The sequence below is a fragment of the Cinclus cinclus genome, chromosome 26 (genome assembly GCF_963662255.1).
Source record: "Cinclus cinclus chromosome 26, bCinCin1.1, whole genome shotgun sequence".
In the NCBI taxonomy this organism is placed as follows: domain Eukaryota; kingdom Metazoa; phylum Chordata; class Aves; order Passeriformes; family Cinclidae; genus Cinclus; species Cinclus cinclus.
Window position 1 is genome coordinate 3,295,404 of NC_085071.1, and position 17,279 is coordinate 3,312,682.

At 48.3% G+C, this 17,279-nt stretch overlaps 2 protein-coding genes across 2 annotated transcripts; one reads left to right on the forward strand and one right to left on the reverse strand.

The window, feature by feature from the left end:
- Positions 1-429: 429 nt before the first annotated feature.
- On the reverse strand, positions 430-6,017 carry LOC134053862 (NF-kappa-B inhibitor delta-like). The gene is made up of 12 exons (XM_062509128.1): positions 6,002-6,017; positions 5,294-5,382; positions 5,172-5,205; positions 4,881-4,999; positions 4,267-4,451; positions 3,669-3,774; positions 2,835-2,981; positions 2,610-2,661; positions 2,021-2,160; positions 1,545-1,658; positions 1,102-1,266; positions 430-775 (listed from the first exon to the last, which is right to left on the reverse strand). The coding sequence occupies exons 1-12, from the start codon at positions 6,015-6,017 to the stop codon at positions 716-718; spliced, it is 1,227 nt and encodes a 408-aa protein (XP_062365112.1). The 3' UTR covers positions 430-715.
- A 6,043-nt stretch (positions 6,018-12,060) lies between these two features.
- Positions 12,061-13,590, forward strand: GJA9 (gap junction protein alpha 9). The gene has a single exon (XM_062509026.1). It carries the CDS (start codon positions 12,061-12,063, stop codon positions 13,588-13,590), a length of 1,530 nt encoding a protein of 509 aa, XP_062365010.1.
- The last annotated feature ends 3,689 nt before the right edge of the window (positions 13,591-17,279 follow it).

Consider the following 17,279-nt stretch of genomic DNA (forward strand, 5'->3'; position numbering starts at 1 on the left):
TCCTCTAGAGCAGCCCTAGGTCTGGGGAGGGGAAAAACCTCAGCATTTGGGGGGTCTCTGGGAGTCTCCTCAACTGGCTCATTGTTATCAATCTCTTTCCCCTTGCATTTCTCATCCTTTCTCCTTCATGTGTCCTGCTCTTTTCCCCTCACGCTTCCCACCATTTACCCCCTTAATTTAACCTTAAATTAAGACCGTAAAATAGTGTTGAAGGAGGGTTTTTTGATTATTTAATCCTTAAAATAAGAGAAAAGGAGGTTTTCTCAATTTGAAGCCCTTTGTTCCTGAACCCCCTCCTTTTCCTGGAGTCACGGGGATGCACTGAAGAGGCATGGACTGAGGAGAGACTGAGGGCACTGGGAAAAAACTGACTCAGATTTTAAGAAAGTTTTTATTTAATTCCAGAATTCCGTCAGTTTTATGGGTTTCCCCTCCAATTCAGCATGTTCCACCCCAAGTCCCCCAATTTAGAGGAAACATCCCTCATTAGCAGCCCCCATTAATGAGGCTGTAGGGGAGGGCTCTGTGAGGGGGCAAAGGGGAACTGGACCCCCTCTGTGCTCCTCCCCCCACCAAACCAATGTGGTTCAGACTCATTTCACAGAAATTTGGGGGCAATTTCATTGAAATCAGGAAAAGTTAACATGGCGGGGGGAATCCCCCAATATGGGGGTGTCCCCCCATCCGATATCCGGGAGACCCCGCCCCTCTGGCGTCACTCTGCGGTGGGGGGTGGGCGATGGGACCCCCGGCGGCTCCTCAGGAGGAGGCGGAGCTGTGGGGGAGGGAGGGTTCACGGCGATCCCCAAAACATGGGGTTCTACCCCAGAATATGAGGATGTCACCCAAAGGGTCCGGGACAGGACCCCACGGGTTGGGGGGGGGGGGGTAGCGGGCTGTGAAAATGAGGGGGTAAAGCAGCAGGATTTTGGAGTACAACAGCAGAACTTCTGGGCATAGCAGCAGGGATTTGAGTCAAAACAGTGAGATTTTGGGATTCCAAGAGCAATTCCAGGCATTTCCCCCTGCCGGCAGGAAGTGCTAGGATGCACTGGGGTGCTGGGGATGGTGCTGGGTGTGAGGGTGATCTGCTGGTCTCACCTGGTCTCCGGGGGACCCAGAGGGCAGCAGGCCCTGGGGCAGGTCGTGCTCCAGGTTGCGGGTGCTGGGGTCAGCACCCCAGGCCAGGAGCAGCCTCACAAGGGGCTCCTGGCTGGGGGTCCCAGGTAGCGCTGCTGCCATGTGCAGGGGGGTGTTCCCGTGGGCCTGCAGGACGTGAGGGGGCTCAGGGTACCCACAAGTCACCGTCCAGCCCCCCTAGAGGTACCTCAGAGACCCTTGAGGTCTGATACCAGTACTTCCAGTCCCCCCAGACTCTCCACAGACATCCCAAAGCCCCCAATGCCCTTTTGATCCCTCTGAACCTCCCAGAGCCCCTTCACGCCCCACGAGCCACTAGAAGGACCCCAAAGAGCTCCACAGACCTGTCCAATCAGCCCCCAGAGCCTCACAGAGCTCCCCCCAGCCCCAGCAGTCCCTCAAACCTTCATGTTGACAAGGCGGGGGGCCATGCCAGGCTGGCGCAGCAGTAGGTGGGCCAGGGCCAGGTTGCCTCCCCGCACGGCCATGTGCAGCGCCGTCAGGCTGCTTTTGGTGTCCTGCGGGCAAGACAGCCATCAGGGGCGGCCCCACAGGAGGTCCCACCTCCCTACAACCTCCTCAACCTCCCCAAAGGGACCCCAAGAGATCCCAGTGTCCGGGAGCACAGGTCTATCCAGCCCATGGGGAGCCTGAAGGGAGACACAGGGGTCTTTGTGGGGCACGCAGGTGTTGTGGGGGTCTCATGCTCCTCCCCAATCCTCCCAAGGTACCCCAACGGACCCCGGTGGCCAGAAGCTCAGGTCTGCCCAGCACACAGGGACCTTGAGGTGGGACGCAGTCCTCTTTGAGGGGAACAGAGATCTGTGCGGGGAACCCAGGGAATTTGAGGGGCCCCTGGGGGTCCTTGGGGGGTCCGTACCTGGCTGCTGCTGTCTGCCCCCATCTGCAGCAGCAGCTCAACACAGCGGAATGGGTCCTGGGGCGTGGGGGACCCTTCTCCAGAGCCCCCCTGCAGGGAGGCATTGTGGGCCAGGACAGCACAGTGCAGAGGGGTCTGGCCTGGAGGGAGCCAAGAAAGGTCAGGAAGCATCCCTCCCCCAAACAGGAGCCTCCTGGGACTGGGAACCCTCCTAGGGACCCCCTCCAGTTTGGACTCCCCAAACTGGAGTTCCCCTATGCTCCCAAAACAGTGATTCATCCACCAGGAATCCCACCAAGAGCTACCAAAAAATAGGGATCCCCAGAGTCCCCTTCAAACCAGGGACCCCCTAAGCACCTTCTGTTTTGAGTACTCCTCAAGTGGGACTCTCCCAAGACACCCTGAAATAACAGACTCGTCAGATACCTGAAATCACCGACCCCTGAGTCCCCCTCCCCCTCCAGCTGGGGACCCACCAACTGAACTCTCCCCAGTCCCACCCAAACAAGGATTTTCCAAGAATCACCCCAAACCCAGAGATCCCACTCCAAGCCTCTCCACCACCCTTGTCCCCCACAAATTTGCTGACCCTCAAAATTTCTGGCCTCCACGTTGACAGGAACCCCCGAGGACATAATGGCCTAGGAAGGCGAGGGGAAAGATTTGGGGTCCCCTTGGATACCAGGGACCCCCCTAGGCCAGTTCCCTGGTCTCCCAGGACAACTTTGGCCCTTCTGGACCCATTTTTGGGTCCCCTTTGTGAGGGTTCTGTGGTCCCCACGGTTGCCCAGTCCTCACGGGGTTGGGGTGTTACCTGGAGGATTTCAGGGTGCCCATAGGCTGCAGCCAGGTGCAGGGCTGTGCGGCCCCCGTGGTCAGCAGCATCAGGATTGGCCCCCAGCACAAGCAGGTCCCGCACAATCTCTGGGGCTGCAGCTGCTGCTGCCACCAGCAGTGGAGTCTGGGGGGATAAAATGGGGGGGGGGGTGGTTCAGGGAGAGAATGAAGGGGTGATCAGGGGGGCTTGAGTGACTCCTGGGGGGAGGTAGATGTCTAGGGGGTAAGGGGGGGGGGCCTCGGGGCTCTTGCAGGGAAAAAAGGAAGGTCAGTGGGAGCTGGGGGAGTCAGAGGTGGTTGGGGGGCACTAAGCACCCCCCTCAAATTATCACTCTCGTATTGTTACTGCTCTACCCCACCCTTATCATCCCCTCATTAATTATATATTATTAATTGCCTCTTCATTGGTCCTTTATTGGCCTCTAATTACACCATCAAAAATCACCCATTTTTATCCCCCAGTATTAATTATCCCTTTATCTTCCATCACTCCCCATTATTAGGCTGCAACAGAACCCTGTGATTATTTATTCCAGAATTAACTACCCCACCCCCATTATTAATTACCCACATAACCCCCAATCCATTATTGTCTTTTTACCCCATCACCCCCTTACTGCACCAATAAGACCTACTTATTACCCCTAAATCGCCTTCTTTACCCCTAATGCCCTCAAGTTTCTCAGGTGTTCTTGCACCTCTAGCTTCCCCTGCCCCCTCCCCCTGCACCCAAAACTTGCTTAGGTGCTCCTGCACCTTGATCTCCTCCAGATGTCCCCTCAGGCCCCCCCAGGTGTGTTGTCCTCCTCACCTTGCCCAGGTGCTCCCGCAGCTCCAGTCCCCCCAGGTCCCGCAGAGCCTCGGCTGCAGCGCGGGCGAGTGCCCACAGCCCCCCAGCACAAAGCACGTGCAGCAGCCTGGGGGTAGAGGGGGGTTAGAGGGGACCTCCTTGCCCTTCTGTGTGTCCCCCACATTCCACCCAGAATACAGACCCCCCCCCCCCCAAAAAGACTTGTCACCCCATAGCCCCTCCCATTGCCTCACAACTGTCCCTGGAGGCTTCCCAGCATTGCTCTTGCCCCACTGACTCTAGCCCTCTTGCCTCCCACTGACCTCTGCATTTACTCTCCTCTTTACGTCACACTGATCTTGCCCACACTGACCCCACTTCATTCTGTTCCCCCCTCACCGAACACCTCATTGACCTTCACTCACCCCATTGCCCTCCCACTGCACCCCTATGGCCCCACTGACTGTCCTTCACACCACTGACCCCCTAAATTAACCTCCCCATTGTCATCCCTCATTTGCTCCAATTTAGCCCACCGACCCCTCATGGACCCATTGACCCCCATACCCCATTATGACCCCTGTACCCCCCAGTGCCCTCCCATGGCCCTCCTGCTCACGTGTCCCCCTCCTCGTCCTGCCGCAGCAGCTCCTGTGGATCTCGGCCCCCCAGTGCAGCACGGGCAGCTGCAAGTTCCTGGGGTTCAGGATATGGGTCCAGGGTCTCCCTTCCCAGCAGGGGTGCCCCAAATTCTCCCCATGGCACTGTGGGATTGGGCCAGGCAGGGCTAGGGATGGCAGCAGCCTTTGCGAGGGGGGAGCAGTCAAGGTGGAGGGGGGCTTGGTCCCAATTACCCTCCAGGGCTCTAGGTGTCCCCCAAATCCTGTCCCAGTGACCCCCCCCCTCATTTTCCTCCCCTTGTCCCCCCAGCTGCCACCCCATTGCCCCCATCTCCATCATCTCCTCCCACTGCCCCCAACTGCTTCCATCATTCCCTCCCATTGCCTCCTTTAACCATCCCATTGCCTCCATTTAACTCCACATTGCCCCACCATACCCCTCCCACTTGTCCACCCCCCTTCTCCCTCCCATTTCCTCTATTCCCTCTCTTTGCCTCCCACTGCCCCCTCATTTTCCCCCACTGACCCCCCATTTACCACACTGTCCCCCTTTACCCTCCCAGTTCATGCCGCACTTCTCCCCCTTCTCCGCTATCCCCTCCGACCCCCTCACCTGAAACCCGCTCAGACCGGAGGCCCTTCCCCCATGGGACCCCCCCGGGCTGCCATGGGGGGACACATGGGGGACAGCACAGAGTTGGGGTGTCACTGCGGCACCGGGCCAGGGAGCACCTGAGGGAAGAGCAGTGATAGGGGGTACATGGGGAGGTTTGGGGTATGGAGGGGAATTGAGGGACACGGGGAGGATTGGGGGGGGCCACGGAGAGCATTTACGGGGCACAGCGGGTGTGGGGGGGGATCTGGGGTCCCCCAGGTCCGATCTGGGGGATCGGAGGTCACTCACCGTCCGAGAGGCGGGGGGAGGGCAGAGCCAAAACCTGGGGGGCAGAGGAGAGATCCAGGGGGTCAGCGAGAAAAGTGGGGGTGTCGCGGGGGAGGTGTGACCTGGGACAGGGGGTCACCCACCGGGGATCTCGCCTCTTCCCTGCTCTTCTGCTGCCGCAGCTCCTTCAGCAGCTGCTTCACCGTCTGGGGCGGAGGGGCGCGGGGGGCGCCTGGGGGTGTGCAAGGGGCGGTTCGGGGGTCACCGGGATCCCGGGGAACCCTGAAAACTCCCAGAACCCCGTCAAAGGCCCGGGCCTCCCCCAGCTCCCCGTGTCTCGTCCAGACCCTCGGGGGTAAACCCCCAAACCGCCGTGTCATAACCGGGTCCCCCGGGACCCCCAAACCCCGAGCCCTCCCCCAGCGAGGCAGGAATCCCTCTGTCGTGACGTCACGGGGATTCCCATGCGTCACCACCCTCCTCCCCGGGAAACCCCCTGCTCCCCCGCGGGGAGAATCCAGCGGGGAGGCCCCGGGAATTCCCCCGCTCCTTGAAGGCCAGTGTCCCCCCTCGTCCCCGCAGGTCTCCTCAGGGGTCAGCAGACCCTTCTTGGCTCTCTTAAAGCACCAGTGTCTCCTAAAAGCGACACTTAAAGGGCCAGTGTCTCCTAAAAGCCGCTCTTAAAGGGCCAGCGTCCCCTAAAAGGGGGTCTTTAAAAGGCCAGCGCTCCCTCCCAGATATTTTAAAGGGCCAGTACCCTGTCCCAGAGCTCTTAAAAGGCCAGCGTCCCCTAAAAGCGGGTCTTGCGGGGGCCGCGACACTCCCTTCCCCATCTCACATAGCCCCCCTACCTCTCTGGGGCCGCATCCCGCGGGATCCGGGGGCAAATGGGGCCGGGGCGGGCGCGGGGGCCGTTTTTGGAGAGACTTGGGCGAGGAAGCCCCGCCCCGGAGGGAAATGCCATCAAAACGCCAACGCTGTCACTGCAGCGACGGGTGACAGGGGGAGGGCGGAGCTGCGGAGGGGCCGTGGGACCCAATGGGTGGGTGAAGGTTGTGGGGTCACCGGGGCCGGGGTCCTCTGAGGGGGTGTCGGGAACGGTCACAGGGCCTGGGTTGTTCCCTTGTGACGTCATCAGCAGCGATTTGGGGCAACGATCCAGGGTCTCTCTCACCCCCTCCCCCCCCCCCCCCCCATTTTGTGTGGGTCTTTGCCCCATTTGGGGGACTTCGTCTCCCCAACCCCCGAAGATCTCGAGATCCACGAAGACCGTGGAACCCCAGGGCTGGGGAGGGAGGACACACCGGACTGTCCCCCCTCCCACAGTTTTCAGGGTGTCTGCTCCACACTTGGGGGGTGTGGGGTGTGTCTTCACCATCCGGAGGGATCTCTGCCCCATTTGAGGGAGGCTTCTGACCCACTTGGAGAGACCCATTTAGGATGGGGGGGCTCAGCCCGATTTTGGTGGGAGTCTCTGACACATGGGACCCCCAGCTCAAGGAAACCATGAGACCCACTGAGCCCATGAAGACCCCTGAGGCCACCAGGGCTGGTGGTTTTATTTTGGGGGATGACACACAGAGGGGGGTTCCCTCCAGGATCCTGACTGGGGGGGTGTCACAAGTGTACTTTCTACTGCATAGGCTGCTGAATCTTGACCAGTCCTGAAGCCTTACTCATACAGTTCCACTTCTCTAACTGCCAGAACATACGTGCCCAAAGAGCTGAAACAGCCTAGAAACTGCCAGCAGCTGAAGGAACAGCAAAGCAGCCCGATGAGAGGCTGTGGTTTATATACCCCAGCCGCAGTGGCTGCACCTTTTGCTGCCCCAGCCCATCCCTTCCTGCAGCTTATCTTAATCCTTGGCTCAGCCACTTTCACACCTCGTGAGTACAACTTAGATGCTGCAGCTCACAGGTGAAGTCCATCTCCCTTCCCCCGGCCCCAACCACAATCACTGGCTCTGAGCCCAGCAGATGGATACAGAACTGGATACAGGAAAGAAAAAAAAAAATACAGGAAGCCTAATAAAGACGGAAAGAAACTTGAAAATGCAAAGAGGAGCAAGGTCAGGAGAGAACTAAAAGCAGGCACAGAAAGCTACCGTACCAATGTATATGTATAAATAAAATTTTAAAGCCAAGGGATTGAGAAGAAAATAGCAAGCTAGATAAAATATACAGAAAATACAGTTTTTTAAAGCTAAGGAACTAAGAGAGGAATGAGTTTAAGTATATCAACAATGAACTAAGATAAAAGACAGACAGAAACTGTTAAAAAAAAAAACACTTTAAACTTTCTGATACAGGCCAGGACACCCTCAGAAATTTTGGTTGTGAAAGTGAAAATACAAATGTGCACCGCATGATTTGCATGTGTATCTTAGCAATAAAAAGTGAATCTATAAGGCAGCACAGAAAATACACTAATGTGAAGAACATGTGCTTCAGTCTTTACCTGGTAATCTCTGGTCTGCCTTCTAACACAGTACTGCTGAATTTGGTGATCCTAAAGACAACATTGAGTAGTACAGTTGTCCAAATTTCGCGTTGTTGCAGTTTATCATTTGTGGTCCTCCTTCACTACTGAAAGAAAACTATGGAGGTGAGTTCATGTTACTCTGAAAACATGTGGGACACATCAGTGATGTTTGTGCCTCTACTTATCTACATGTCCGTTGTGGGTCATGGTAACAGTAGAAAATAAAAAATCAATTGCACACATAAAGTGCACATTATTGATGTATAGAAATGAAAAGGCCTTCATCTTCAGAGAATATTTCCATTTGACGTTTGACCCTAAGCTGAGAAAAATCAATATAGTCATAAAAATTTAGAGAATGTTTTGCAGTGAATAAAAAAACAGCGAGGTAGCTTCTAGATCTGGAAGAAAAATGAATAGTCTCCCCATATATCACTAAATTACTAAATTCTGAATGTTTTTATAAACAGTTTGTGTAAATAGTTGGAGTTGCAAGCTGTCTGAACTAAGGTAAAAAGCAATATCAGCACTAACTATAATGTTATTGTTGGCACTTGGATTTCTTTTCCCTTGTGACTTGTCGAGTTGTCACTTAACTGTAGTACCATTTTGAACGAGATAATGCAACCTGGAACACTTTGTGGATCATTATATGTTTGTTTTAATATTTAGGTTTTACACAGAGCAAGTAAATCTCCAACCATGCTAGTTTGGTCTCACCAAGCACTTTGGGTTTTCAAACAAAGCCTCAGCATCTCTGCATGAGCTGGTGTGTTTGTGAACCACTTCAGCAGACTTAGAGGGGCTTTTTTGTCAATAACAGAAAAATATTTAGAGACCTACTTTAAGTACTCAAGAGAAGACACACATTTAACAACCTGCTTTAGGTACTTCATAGAAACGGCTGGCTGGAGACTGCTAGCTTGCCAAAATGATTGAGCACTTCAGGCAAGCTGTCACATGTGAAATCGGACATGACCTATTGACTGGTCTTCAGCACCAAAATTAAAAGATAATGATTAGCTTTTTAGAGTTCTCAGCAGAGGAAGTTTAATCATCCTTTATAGGACATTTGAATCAGCGCTACACTTTTGCAGAGTGCTGATGAGGATCACCTGAAAGAACATTCCAGTGCTAGATGTGGTCCTTAGCTCATATTGGAACTAGCAGTGGACTTGCACAGTAATAGCAGGCATGCCTAATGAGGCTGTGCCCTTGGCCATTGCACTGCTAATGCTGGCTCCAGAAAAATTCTTGTACACAAAATAAACTATTTATTTCTTTTTTCCCCTTTTGTGAAATAAAGTATTTTTCCCTCCCCACTGCCCAACATTTCTTAATGTTTTGAGTGTCTGAAAGGGTTTTCCCAGCTTACCATCAGTACCCAAATTGGACTTAGCAGTTTGATCACCTCCCCAGAAAAAATCAAGTAGATTTTTAAGATCTCCTAAATAATTTTCATGCATAAGCTCATCTTCTAAGTTGTGGTCTGCCCCCAGGTGTCATGAGGAATTTTTAAAGGGAGCATTTACTCTGAGAATTTTTATGTGAGCAAACTAAGACTATATAGGATGAGGGTGATGAGACACTGGAACAGCTTTTCAGAGAAGTAGTGAATGCCCCATCATTGGAAGCATTCAAACTCAGTTTAGAAGAGGCTTTGAGCAACCCAATCTGGCAAAAGCTGAATCTGCCCATGGAAGGGATTTGGACTAGGCACGATATTAATGTCCCTTCTGACTCAAACCATTCTATCATTCTATGTACCTTTAACATGTAGAACTTCCACTGCCATTCTTCCAAAAATATTTAAACTTGGTAAAAGGTAATTTAGGAGTATTCATTCTGTTCCAGTGGCTTATCCTCCTCTAGGAAGACACAGAGAATGGTAACTTTGTGGAGTATAGGTACAACTGTGCATTTCTTTTCTAATTCTGCCACATGCTAACATGGTGAGGATTTATAGTGCATAGCTTTATCAAATCTTCTGCCAGAAGTAATCATGTTCTTCAGTAGAAGAAACCCATGCATTCATCTCAGTGACAGGGCAACTGTGCTATGACAATCCATCTGAAGTAAGGAAAGGAATAAGAAAGGGAGGAGTACAAAATAAAAAGTTAACAACAGTAGATTGTAATCTATGAACAGTTACATCCATTAATGCTCTCTGAGACCAGGCAGTTTGTGTGCTCTTTCATAACAGAAAATATTCCAGCCAGTTCTTGCTAGTTTTTCCTGCAGGTGGGTAGCTTAGGGTCTGGATTAGAAAAGGAACTTGTGTCACCTAGTCAGTTTTTACAGGCTATATGTAAGTACCACTATCAAGAGGAGTGACACCTTTATTATGTCTGACATTTAAAACAGGAATTATAAGGATTTGCTCCCCAAAAGAAATACTGAATTATATGGATGAGGAAAATGGGGTAAAACCATTGTCAGGTTCAAAAGTCTTTTAAATATGTCTGTATGACAAGTAATATGGCCTCAGGAGAAGAAATGAAAAGCAGAGAACCATAGAATATAAGAGATGTCTGTGAAGAGGGAGTGAGTTTGGAAGGGCCAAAAGTACAGCCACTGATATGTTTTTACATCAGGAGTGTGGTGCTGAGCTCTCAAAGGAGAACAGGCTGCCTGCAGGAATTTACAATGATAGTGTTTGGGAAGATTTACCTTCTTTTGCACAGGAAAGCTGAATGTTTGCTACTACTGAGTTACATAAACGAAAACTTAGTCTGAAAATTCTGTTTTATTCTGTTTTTCTGAGGCTGAGACTTCTTAAAATTTAGAAGGTGCTATAGAGGCAAAAGAAAAGATAATCTCAAAGAACTTAAAGCTGCAGATTTTTTTATTTCTATCTTTTTAAAAATTAGAATCTTTTACCGTTCACAGTTAAATTATGCTTGGAGCAGTAGTACACTGAACAATAGATCGATTTTCTCCTCCCTTCAGCCCCAGCAAATATAAATTCCATGTGCAAAGCTCACACTCTGTCACTTGCTCCTGTAGCAAAATAAACTGCTTATAATGTGCCAGTTTACTCACACAGATGGAAGATGGCAGGGGTTGTAATTTTTTATTGGACGTCGCAGATGGTTAGTTTTACACATTTTTGTAAAGAAAGGTATGTTTTATTTTTAATTTACCACTTTTAAAAAAATTGTTTCTCTTTAAAAATGTCTAACTTGCCTATTCATATACTGATTTGCCGAGGTATTTTAATGTTTAGAAGCCTTAACATAAAGATTCCTCTACAGACATCAATATTGCAACCATAAGATTCCAGCTTCTGTTGACTTGTTAGCACTCCTGTTTTAGAGGGTGACAATTAAACCCATTTGAAGACAAAATGCTATGCTAAAGCACCTTTATCCTTAAAAATACCAAAATAAGAGACTATTCTACTGAATTGTGCTGTGCATACAATGAAAAGGTAAATCTACAAGTGTTTTGCTTTTCCCTACACATGCGAAAAACTGCGTTACAATTGTATATGTGCACAATAGCATAAATATTGAATAGGAATTAAACATTTTATCCACAATGTGGTATCCTGTTAATGGAGAAACAAACATATGAAAGAAAGGTGAGATGTACAATTACACACATATATTACCAGATTATCCGTATTCAGATGACAGTCATTTAGGAAAATGCTGATAAAGAACTTTTTTGTAAATAATTTATTTTTCAAAGAGTTGTGGTCAAAGATAGTAATGCTTGACACTTAAGCACTCTATTCAGTATTTCAAATGCAGGTATCATTGATCAGAGGAAGCTAACCAATTACAGCAATTCTGTTTATTTATTATTGACATCCATAAATGAAAAGCAAATGTCTGCACAAATTATATGGTTAAATGAGTATTTTTAATTAATATTGACATTTTCATGAGATGATTTATTCCCTCTTGAGCTCCTTTACATAACCCATTTTCTATGTGAAACAGTAATTGGACTGCCATAATTACAGCTGTGACATGGGGCTTGGAACATCCAAAAAAAGAGGACAAGCAAATATTCCTGTACCTCAATAAGCTTAATATAAATGTACTGCTCTTACATTGTTATTGGATGATGGCTCCAATAGATCACATCATCCTCTTAAATTCCTGCTACAAGTCAGGCACTCCAGTTTCCACTGATCTGATGCAGACTGAGGGTGTTTAAATCTTGCAGTGATGTGCTTATCAGGATGTTAATAATAAAGTAGACACAGGCAGATGATGCAGTTCTCCATCTTGTAGGTGTGAGAAAATAATACCTAATTATTAAAGAGCAGTTGGTCATGTTCCCATGGTTACAATGCGAGATACGATTGATTTCCCAGTGTTGTTTTTTTCATTATACATTGAGGAAGGAATGCAACTTTTACAATGTTTGATACTCTTTTTCTCTCATACATTTTAGTGTTAATATGGCAAAATAACCATGGGAGACTGGAATTTCCTTGGAGGCATTTTAGAGGAGGTCCACATTCATTCCACTATTATTGGAAAGATTTGGCTAACGATCCTCTTCATATTCCGAATGCTTGTCCTCGGAGTGGCAACCGAGGATGTTTGGAATGATGAACAATCAGAATTTATATGCAATACTGAGCAGCCTGGTTGCAGAAATGTGTGCTATGATGAGGCCTTTCCCATCTCTCTCATAAGATACTGGGTCTTGCAAGTTATATTTGTGTCTTCCCCTTCCTTGGTGTATATGGGTCATGCCTTATACAGACTAAGAGCCTTGGAAAAAGAGAGGCAAAAAAAGAAAGCTCAGGTAAGGGTGGAACTTGAAAGCACTGAATTAGAAATGACTGAAAATCGTAAAAGACTGGAGAGAGAACTCCGGCAATTGGATCAGAGAAAGCTAAATAAAGCACCCCTAAGAGGATCTTTGCTCTGCACTTACGTGATACATATTTTCACCAGATCTGCAGTGGAAGTTGGCTTTATGATTGGGCAGTATCTTCTTTATGGCTTTCACTTAGACCCCCTTTATAAATGTCAGAGAGAGCCATGTCCAAACACAGTTGACTGCTTTGTATCTAGACCAACAGAAAAGACAGTGTTTATATTATTCATGCAATCAATAGCGACTGTATCATTGCTTTTAAATATTCTAGAAATTATCCACTTAGGATTCCGAAAAATCAAAATGGGACTCTGTGAGCAGAATAAAAACAAGGATGACTGTGACAATTTCTATATAAACAAATCCCAGAAATACTCTGTGATACCACACTCTTCTTTGGAAATACCCACCACCCCTCAGAAAACACTTCCTTGTGCTCTTAGCAGTCATACCTTTTTGATGGAAAAGCAAACTGACACTATGCTCTACCCAGTTTTAAATTCTTCCATGTTCCAGTCTGTGCAACATAACCGTACAGAAAGCAGCAGCAATTACACCCATTGCAATCAGGAAAGTAAATCTCTGAATAAAAGGCCAGCTACAAATGCTTTAGACAATCAGACTCAAAATGCTAGCACAAATAATAACGAAGGCTTTCTTGGAGAGCTTTGGGCTGAGATGCATGATGTACAAGAAGAGGCTGAAAAGAAACGTTTTCTTGTTGTTACTCAGAATGCAGATACAGCTTCAAACTTTTACTCGAGAAGCTTTGCTGAGATGCCATCTCAAACTTCGTTGCAACCTGGTACAACTTTTCCTAGTACCAGTTTTAGCCAACAGGCAATGGTTGAGAGCCCAGGAGCACCAAAAAGTTCTCTTCTGAAGAACAGTGACAGAAGACAAAGCAATTTCAGTGTAAACAAAGCCCAAATTCCTTACGATGCTGATGTAAAAAAATCCTGCCGACCAGACACTTCTGATTCTATGGGGGTGGTGAGCTCAGAATCTACACAAAGCAGAAACTGGAATAGTCCTAAGCTTTTCTCTCCCTCTAGGCAACAGGCACTGTCAAGTAATGCCTGCAGTAGGCGTGCCCCCACAGATCTTCAAATATAGTGTGAGTTAACACATTAGCTGCACTAACCAATGCTGGGATAAATCCTGAACAGAGACATAATCTGGACCTATGTATAAGTGTAGCTAATTCAACTTTAACTAGCCGTTTACATAGACAGAACAGTTATGTGACCCTTTGAATAGTAACTATGTGATTTTAAACAGTCTCTTTACTTCCTTTGTAATGAAAATGTGGCATAGACCTTGGTGTATTGTTGTTGTCGGGCAGGGGAAAGTTCCAAGGTTTGTGAGCGCTGGCCCTTCAGGCGTTCAGCTTCTCACAGAAATCTGCAGTTTCCAGCCGCTATAAAAAGACCGGGAGAGCAGCTCAGACTTTTCCCACAGGCTTTATTATCGTCCCTGAAGGGCTCAGGCTACAAATCCAAAGATGGGGGATCACACGTGTACTTCTATAGGGTTTGGGGGGATCACAAGTAAACCAATGGAAAACAGGGTGAACACATTTTGGCCAACTACATTGCCTTTCTTTTTTTGGGACAACCAATTCTAAAGAACCAAACCTAACCAATAATATTCTAAAAAGATAGGAAGAAGAGCTTGCATTTTTCTAACATGAGTAATTCTAAGCAAGTAGTTTTTCTTATCTCAAAGGAGATTCCAGGGGGCTGTCACAGGACTAATTGGAGAGGGATTCATCTCCTCTACAGTGTATAAACTTCTACACTCCTGCTGAAAAGGAAAACATACATCCTCTCAATCCACATACTAGGAAAGTCAGGCATAAAATCACAGCTGATACTATTTCAACTGAATAAAAGCAGAAGACAAAAGTAACAGTCTAATGATATTTTGTACAAAGACCAGTAAATCAAATTAGCGTAAAGATGGCACTGGTGCTCTCAGAAGAACTTATTGGTAAACATGGTCTGAGAATTCAAACAGACATTTGATAGCTGACCAAAAGCAGAATGTCAAACATATTCCACTGTTCAAACTGTGGTAAATTCAAAGAGAAAAAACATTACAAAACAGATCATGAATTCTTTGACTCCATGGTACACTTTTTTTTCAGTGTATCGCCACTGACTTCCTCAGCAGAAAAATTGTGAATTTCTTATCAGAAAAATTCAATACACCACTACATTTTTAAAACATCATGAATTACATACATGCTGTGAGCTTTACTTTTGACATTTGTCATCACACTAATAAGATAGCAAAATCAGAAAACAAGTTACTGAATTTTACTAATTAGACCTTTAGAATTCCAGAAGGCCTACTATGGAAAACAGAAAAAAAAAAAAACAAAAAACAAAAACAGAGAAAAAAAAAAAAGGAAATATGGTAGCACCTTCCTGATTTCAATTACAATGTCAAAAGACATATAAAAGGTTTATCAAACAATAAAAGTACTCCTTTTCTGTTTGTTTCTCCCCTGAATTCTGATATACTTTTAAATCAAACTAAGCTTCTACCTGTTCAGTAGGAACATTTGTGTTATGCTTTTTATGGGTACAACAAAACATTAGGACATTCATCCACTTGCTGTTCAGGTCCATATGGTGTAAAGGAAGTTCCATGAAGCATCTTGAAATAATAAAGGAGGCAAAGATGAACAAAATACTAAGGTACATTTATAATCCAGCTTTCTATGTATGAAATCCATTTATTTGAGTTGCACAGCACTAAAATGCTGTAAATACCTGGTGAGGTGCTCACAGCTGGAATGCATTAGTATTTTTGTGGGTACTAGCAGATTTGACTTACTGTACATGTACTGAAAAAATACTTGGTGAGATATAACATCATGATGTTACAGCACAATTAAATTCTTAAAGTACATTGCCACTATGCTTACCCCACAGCCATGCTTCAGATTGACTGAAAACTGTACAATACTAGCAAAAAGAAGGAGCCAGTAAACCTAAAAGGCTCTCCTGTGTATAGCAGCAAGGTTAATTTGATCCTGTCTATGTAAGAAATACACACTAGAACTATTAAAACTATTCGCTGTAGATTTCTCTCCAGCAAGTGTCCTTTCACTTCTAGTACTGTTCTGTGTGCAGACATAAATACAGCCCTACATCATTCTGTTTACACTGTAAAATTTAAGATTGTGCAGTATGCTGGAATGTACATAAATGTATAGTGTGACTTGGGCAAGTTAATGCTGCTGCTGTGGCTTTGATTCTTGCATTTCTTGGTGTGTAAGATCCTGTGGGCAATAACTGCTAATGTTTGTTTTGCATTTAATCTCTCCATAATAAAACCCCTAGTAAATGCACTGTGTTCCTGCTGTCTAAATAACTGAAAATTAGCATTTAGATGTTCATGTATGGAATATGACATTTGTATTTTTGTTGTTCAAGACTAGTTTAAAAATATTTTTTCTGCTGCTGCAAAAGGAATTTTATTAACTTTTTTGTCTGGACATGAGTCAAACATTCTGTTTCATCACAGCACCTTGCCAAATGAAGACCAACTACTGAAAAATATAAACATTGCGGAATAGCGCGGAGAAAATGTATGGAAGGTCCCTAACACCATACCTGCAAGATCATTTGGTTGGTCTCCTTTTTATTATATTAATTATTTTTCATTTCTATAATAAATGTATTTTACCTGTAAGCGTTTCAGAAAAATAAACAGATATAACCGCTTCTGTTTTTTTAAACACAGACTAAGGCAAAAGACTTTCGATGCAAAGTTTTCACCACATATCACTCTTCCCAGCCTCTTGGGTAGGCACCTCTGCAGCTGCTGCTTGCTGCAACTTTCTCCTGTCATTTCGGTCGGATGAAATTTATACATCAGACATTTTGGATTTCACAAAGCAGAAGGCTTACTACGGAAAACGGAAAAAAACTCGAGCGACCAGCAGGACGGCTCGCCGCCGTCCGGAGGGAGGGAGACGCGGCGGGCCCCGCTCCCCCGCGGGCCGTCCCCGCTGCCGCACCTCGCCCCCTCCGCGGGCAGCCCCGGGACCGCGTGTGGCGGCGTCCCCCGGTCAGCACAGCCCCCACGGGCTGAGACGAGCCCCGGGACCGACCCCGGCGAGGAAAGCAGGGCAGGGGAGAGCAGGGCAGGGGAGAGCGGGGCAGGGGAGAGCAGGGGAGGGGAGAGCGGGGCAGGGGAGAGCGGGGCAGGGGAGAGCGGGGCAGGGGAGAGCAGGGGAGGGGAGAGCGGGGCAGGGGAGAGCGGGGCAGGGGAGAGCAGGGGAGGGGAGGGGAGGGGAGGGGAGGGGAGGGCAGGGCAGGGGAGGGGAGGGCAGGGCAGGGCAGGGCAGGGGAGGGGAGGGGAGGGGAGGGCAGGGCAGGGCAGGGCAGGGCAGGGCAGGGCAGGGCAGGGAAGGGAAGGGAAGGGAAGGGAAGGGAAGGGAAGGGAAGGGAAGGGAAGGGAAGGGAAGGGAAGGGAAGGGAAGGGAAGGGAAGGGAAGGGAAGGGGAAGGGGAAGGGGAGGGGAGGGGAGGGGAAGGGAGGGGAGGGGAAGGGAGGGGAGGGGAGGGGAGGGGAGGGGAGGGGAGGGGAGGGGAGGGGAGGGGAGGGGAGGGGAGGGGAGGGGAGGGGAGGGGAGGGGAGGGGAGGGGAGGGGAGGGGAGGGGAGGGGAGGGCGGGGCAGGGGGCGCGGCGCCGCTCTCCGGCTCCCCTCGCGCAGCGGCGAGCCCGCCCTGAGGGGAGCGGGGGCGGGGCGCGGGGCGAGGCCCCGGACGTCGCCACGGTAACGGCGGG

What these genes read in the sequence shown, in the direction of transcription:
- LOC134053862 (XM_062509128.1), bottom strand. An exon ending in CAGGACGAGGAGGGGGACAC is followed by an intron (nt 3,775 to 4,266) that starts GTGAGCAGGAGG and finishes CTCTACCCCCAG; the next exon opens with GCTGCTGCACGTGCTTTGTG. An exon ending in CTGGGTCCCCCGGAGACCAG is followed by an intron (nt 776 to 1,101) that starts GTGAGACCAGCA and finishes CCTCCCCCACAG; the next exon opens with CTCCGCCTCCTCCTGAGGAG.
- GJA9 (XM_062509026.1), top strand. Translation starts at nt 12,061, where the DNA reads ATGGGAGACTGGAATTTCCTTGGAGGCATTTTAGAGGAGGTCCACATT.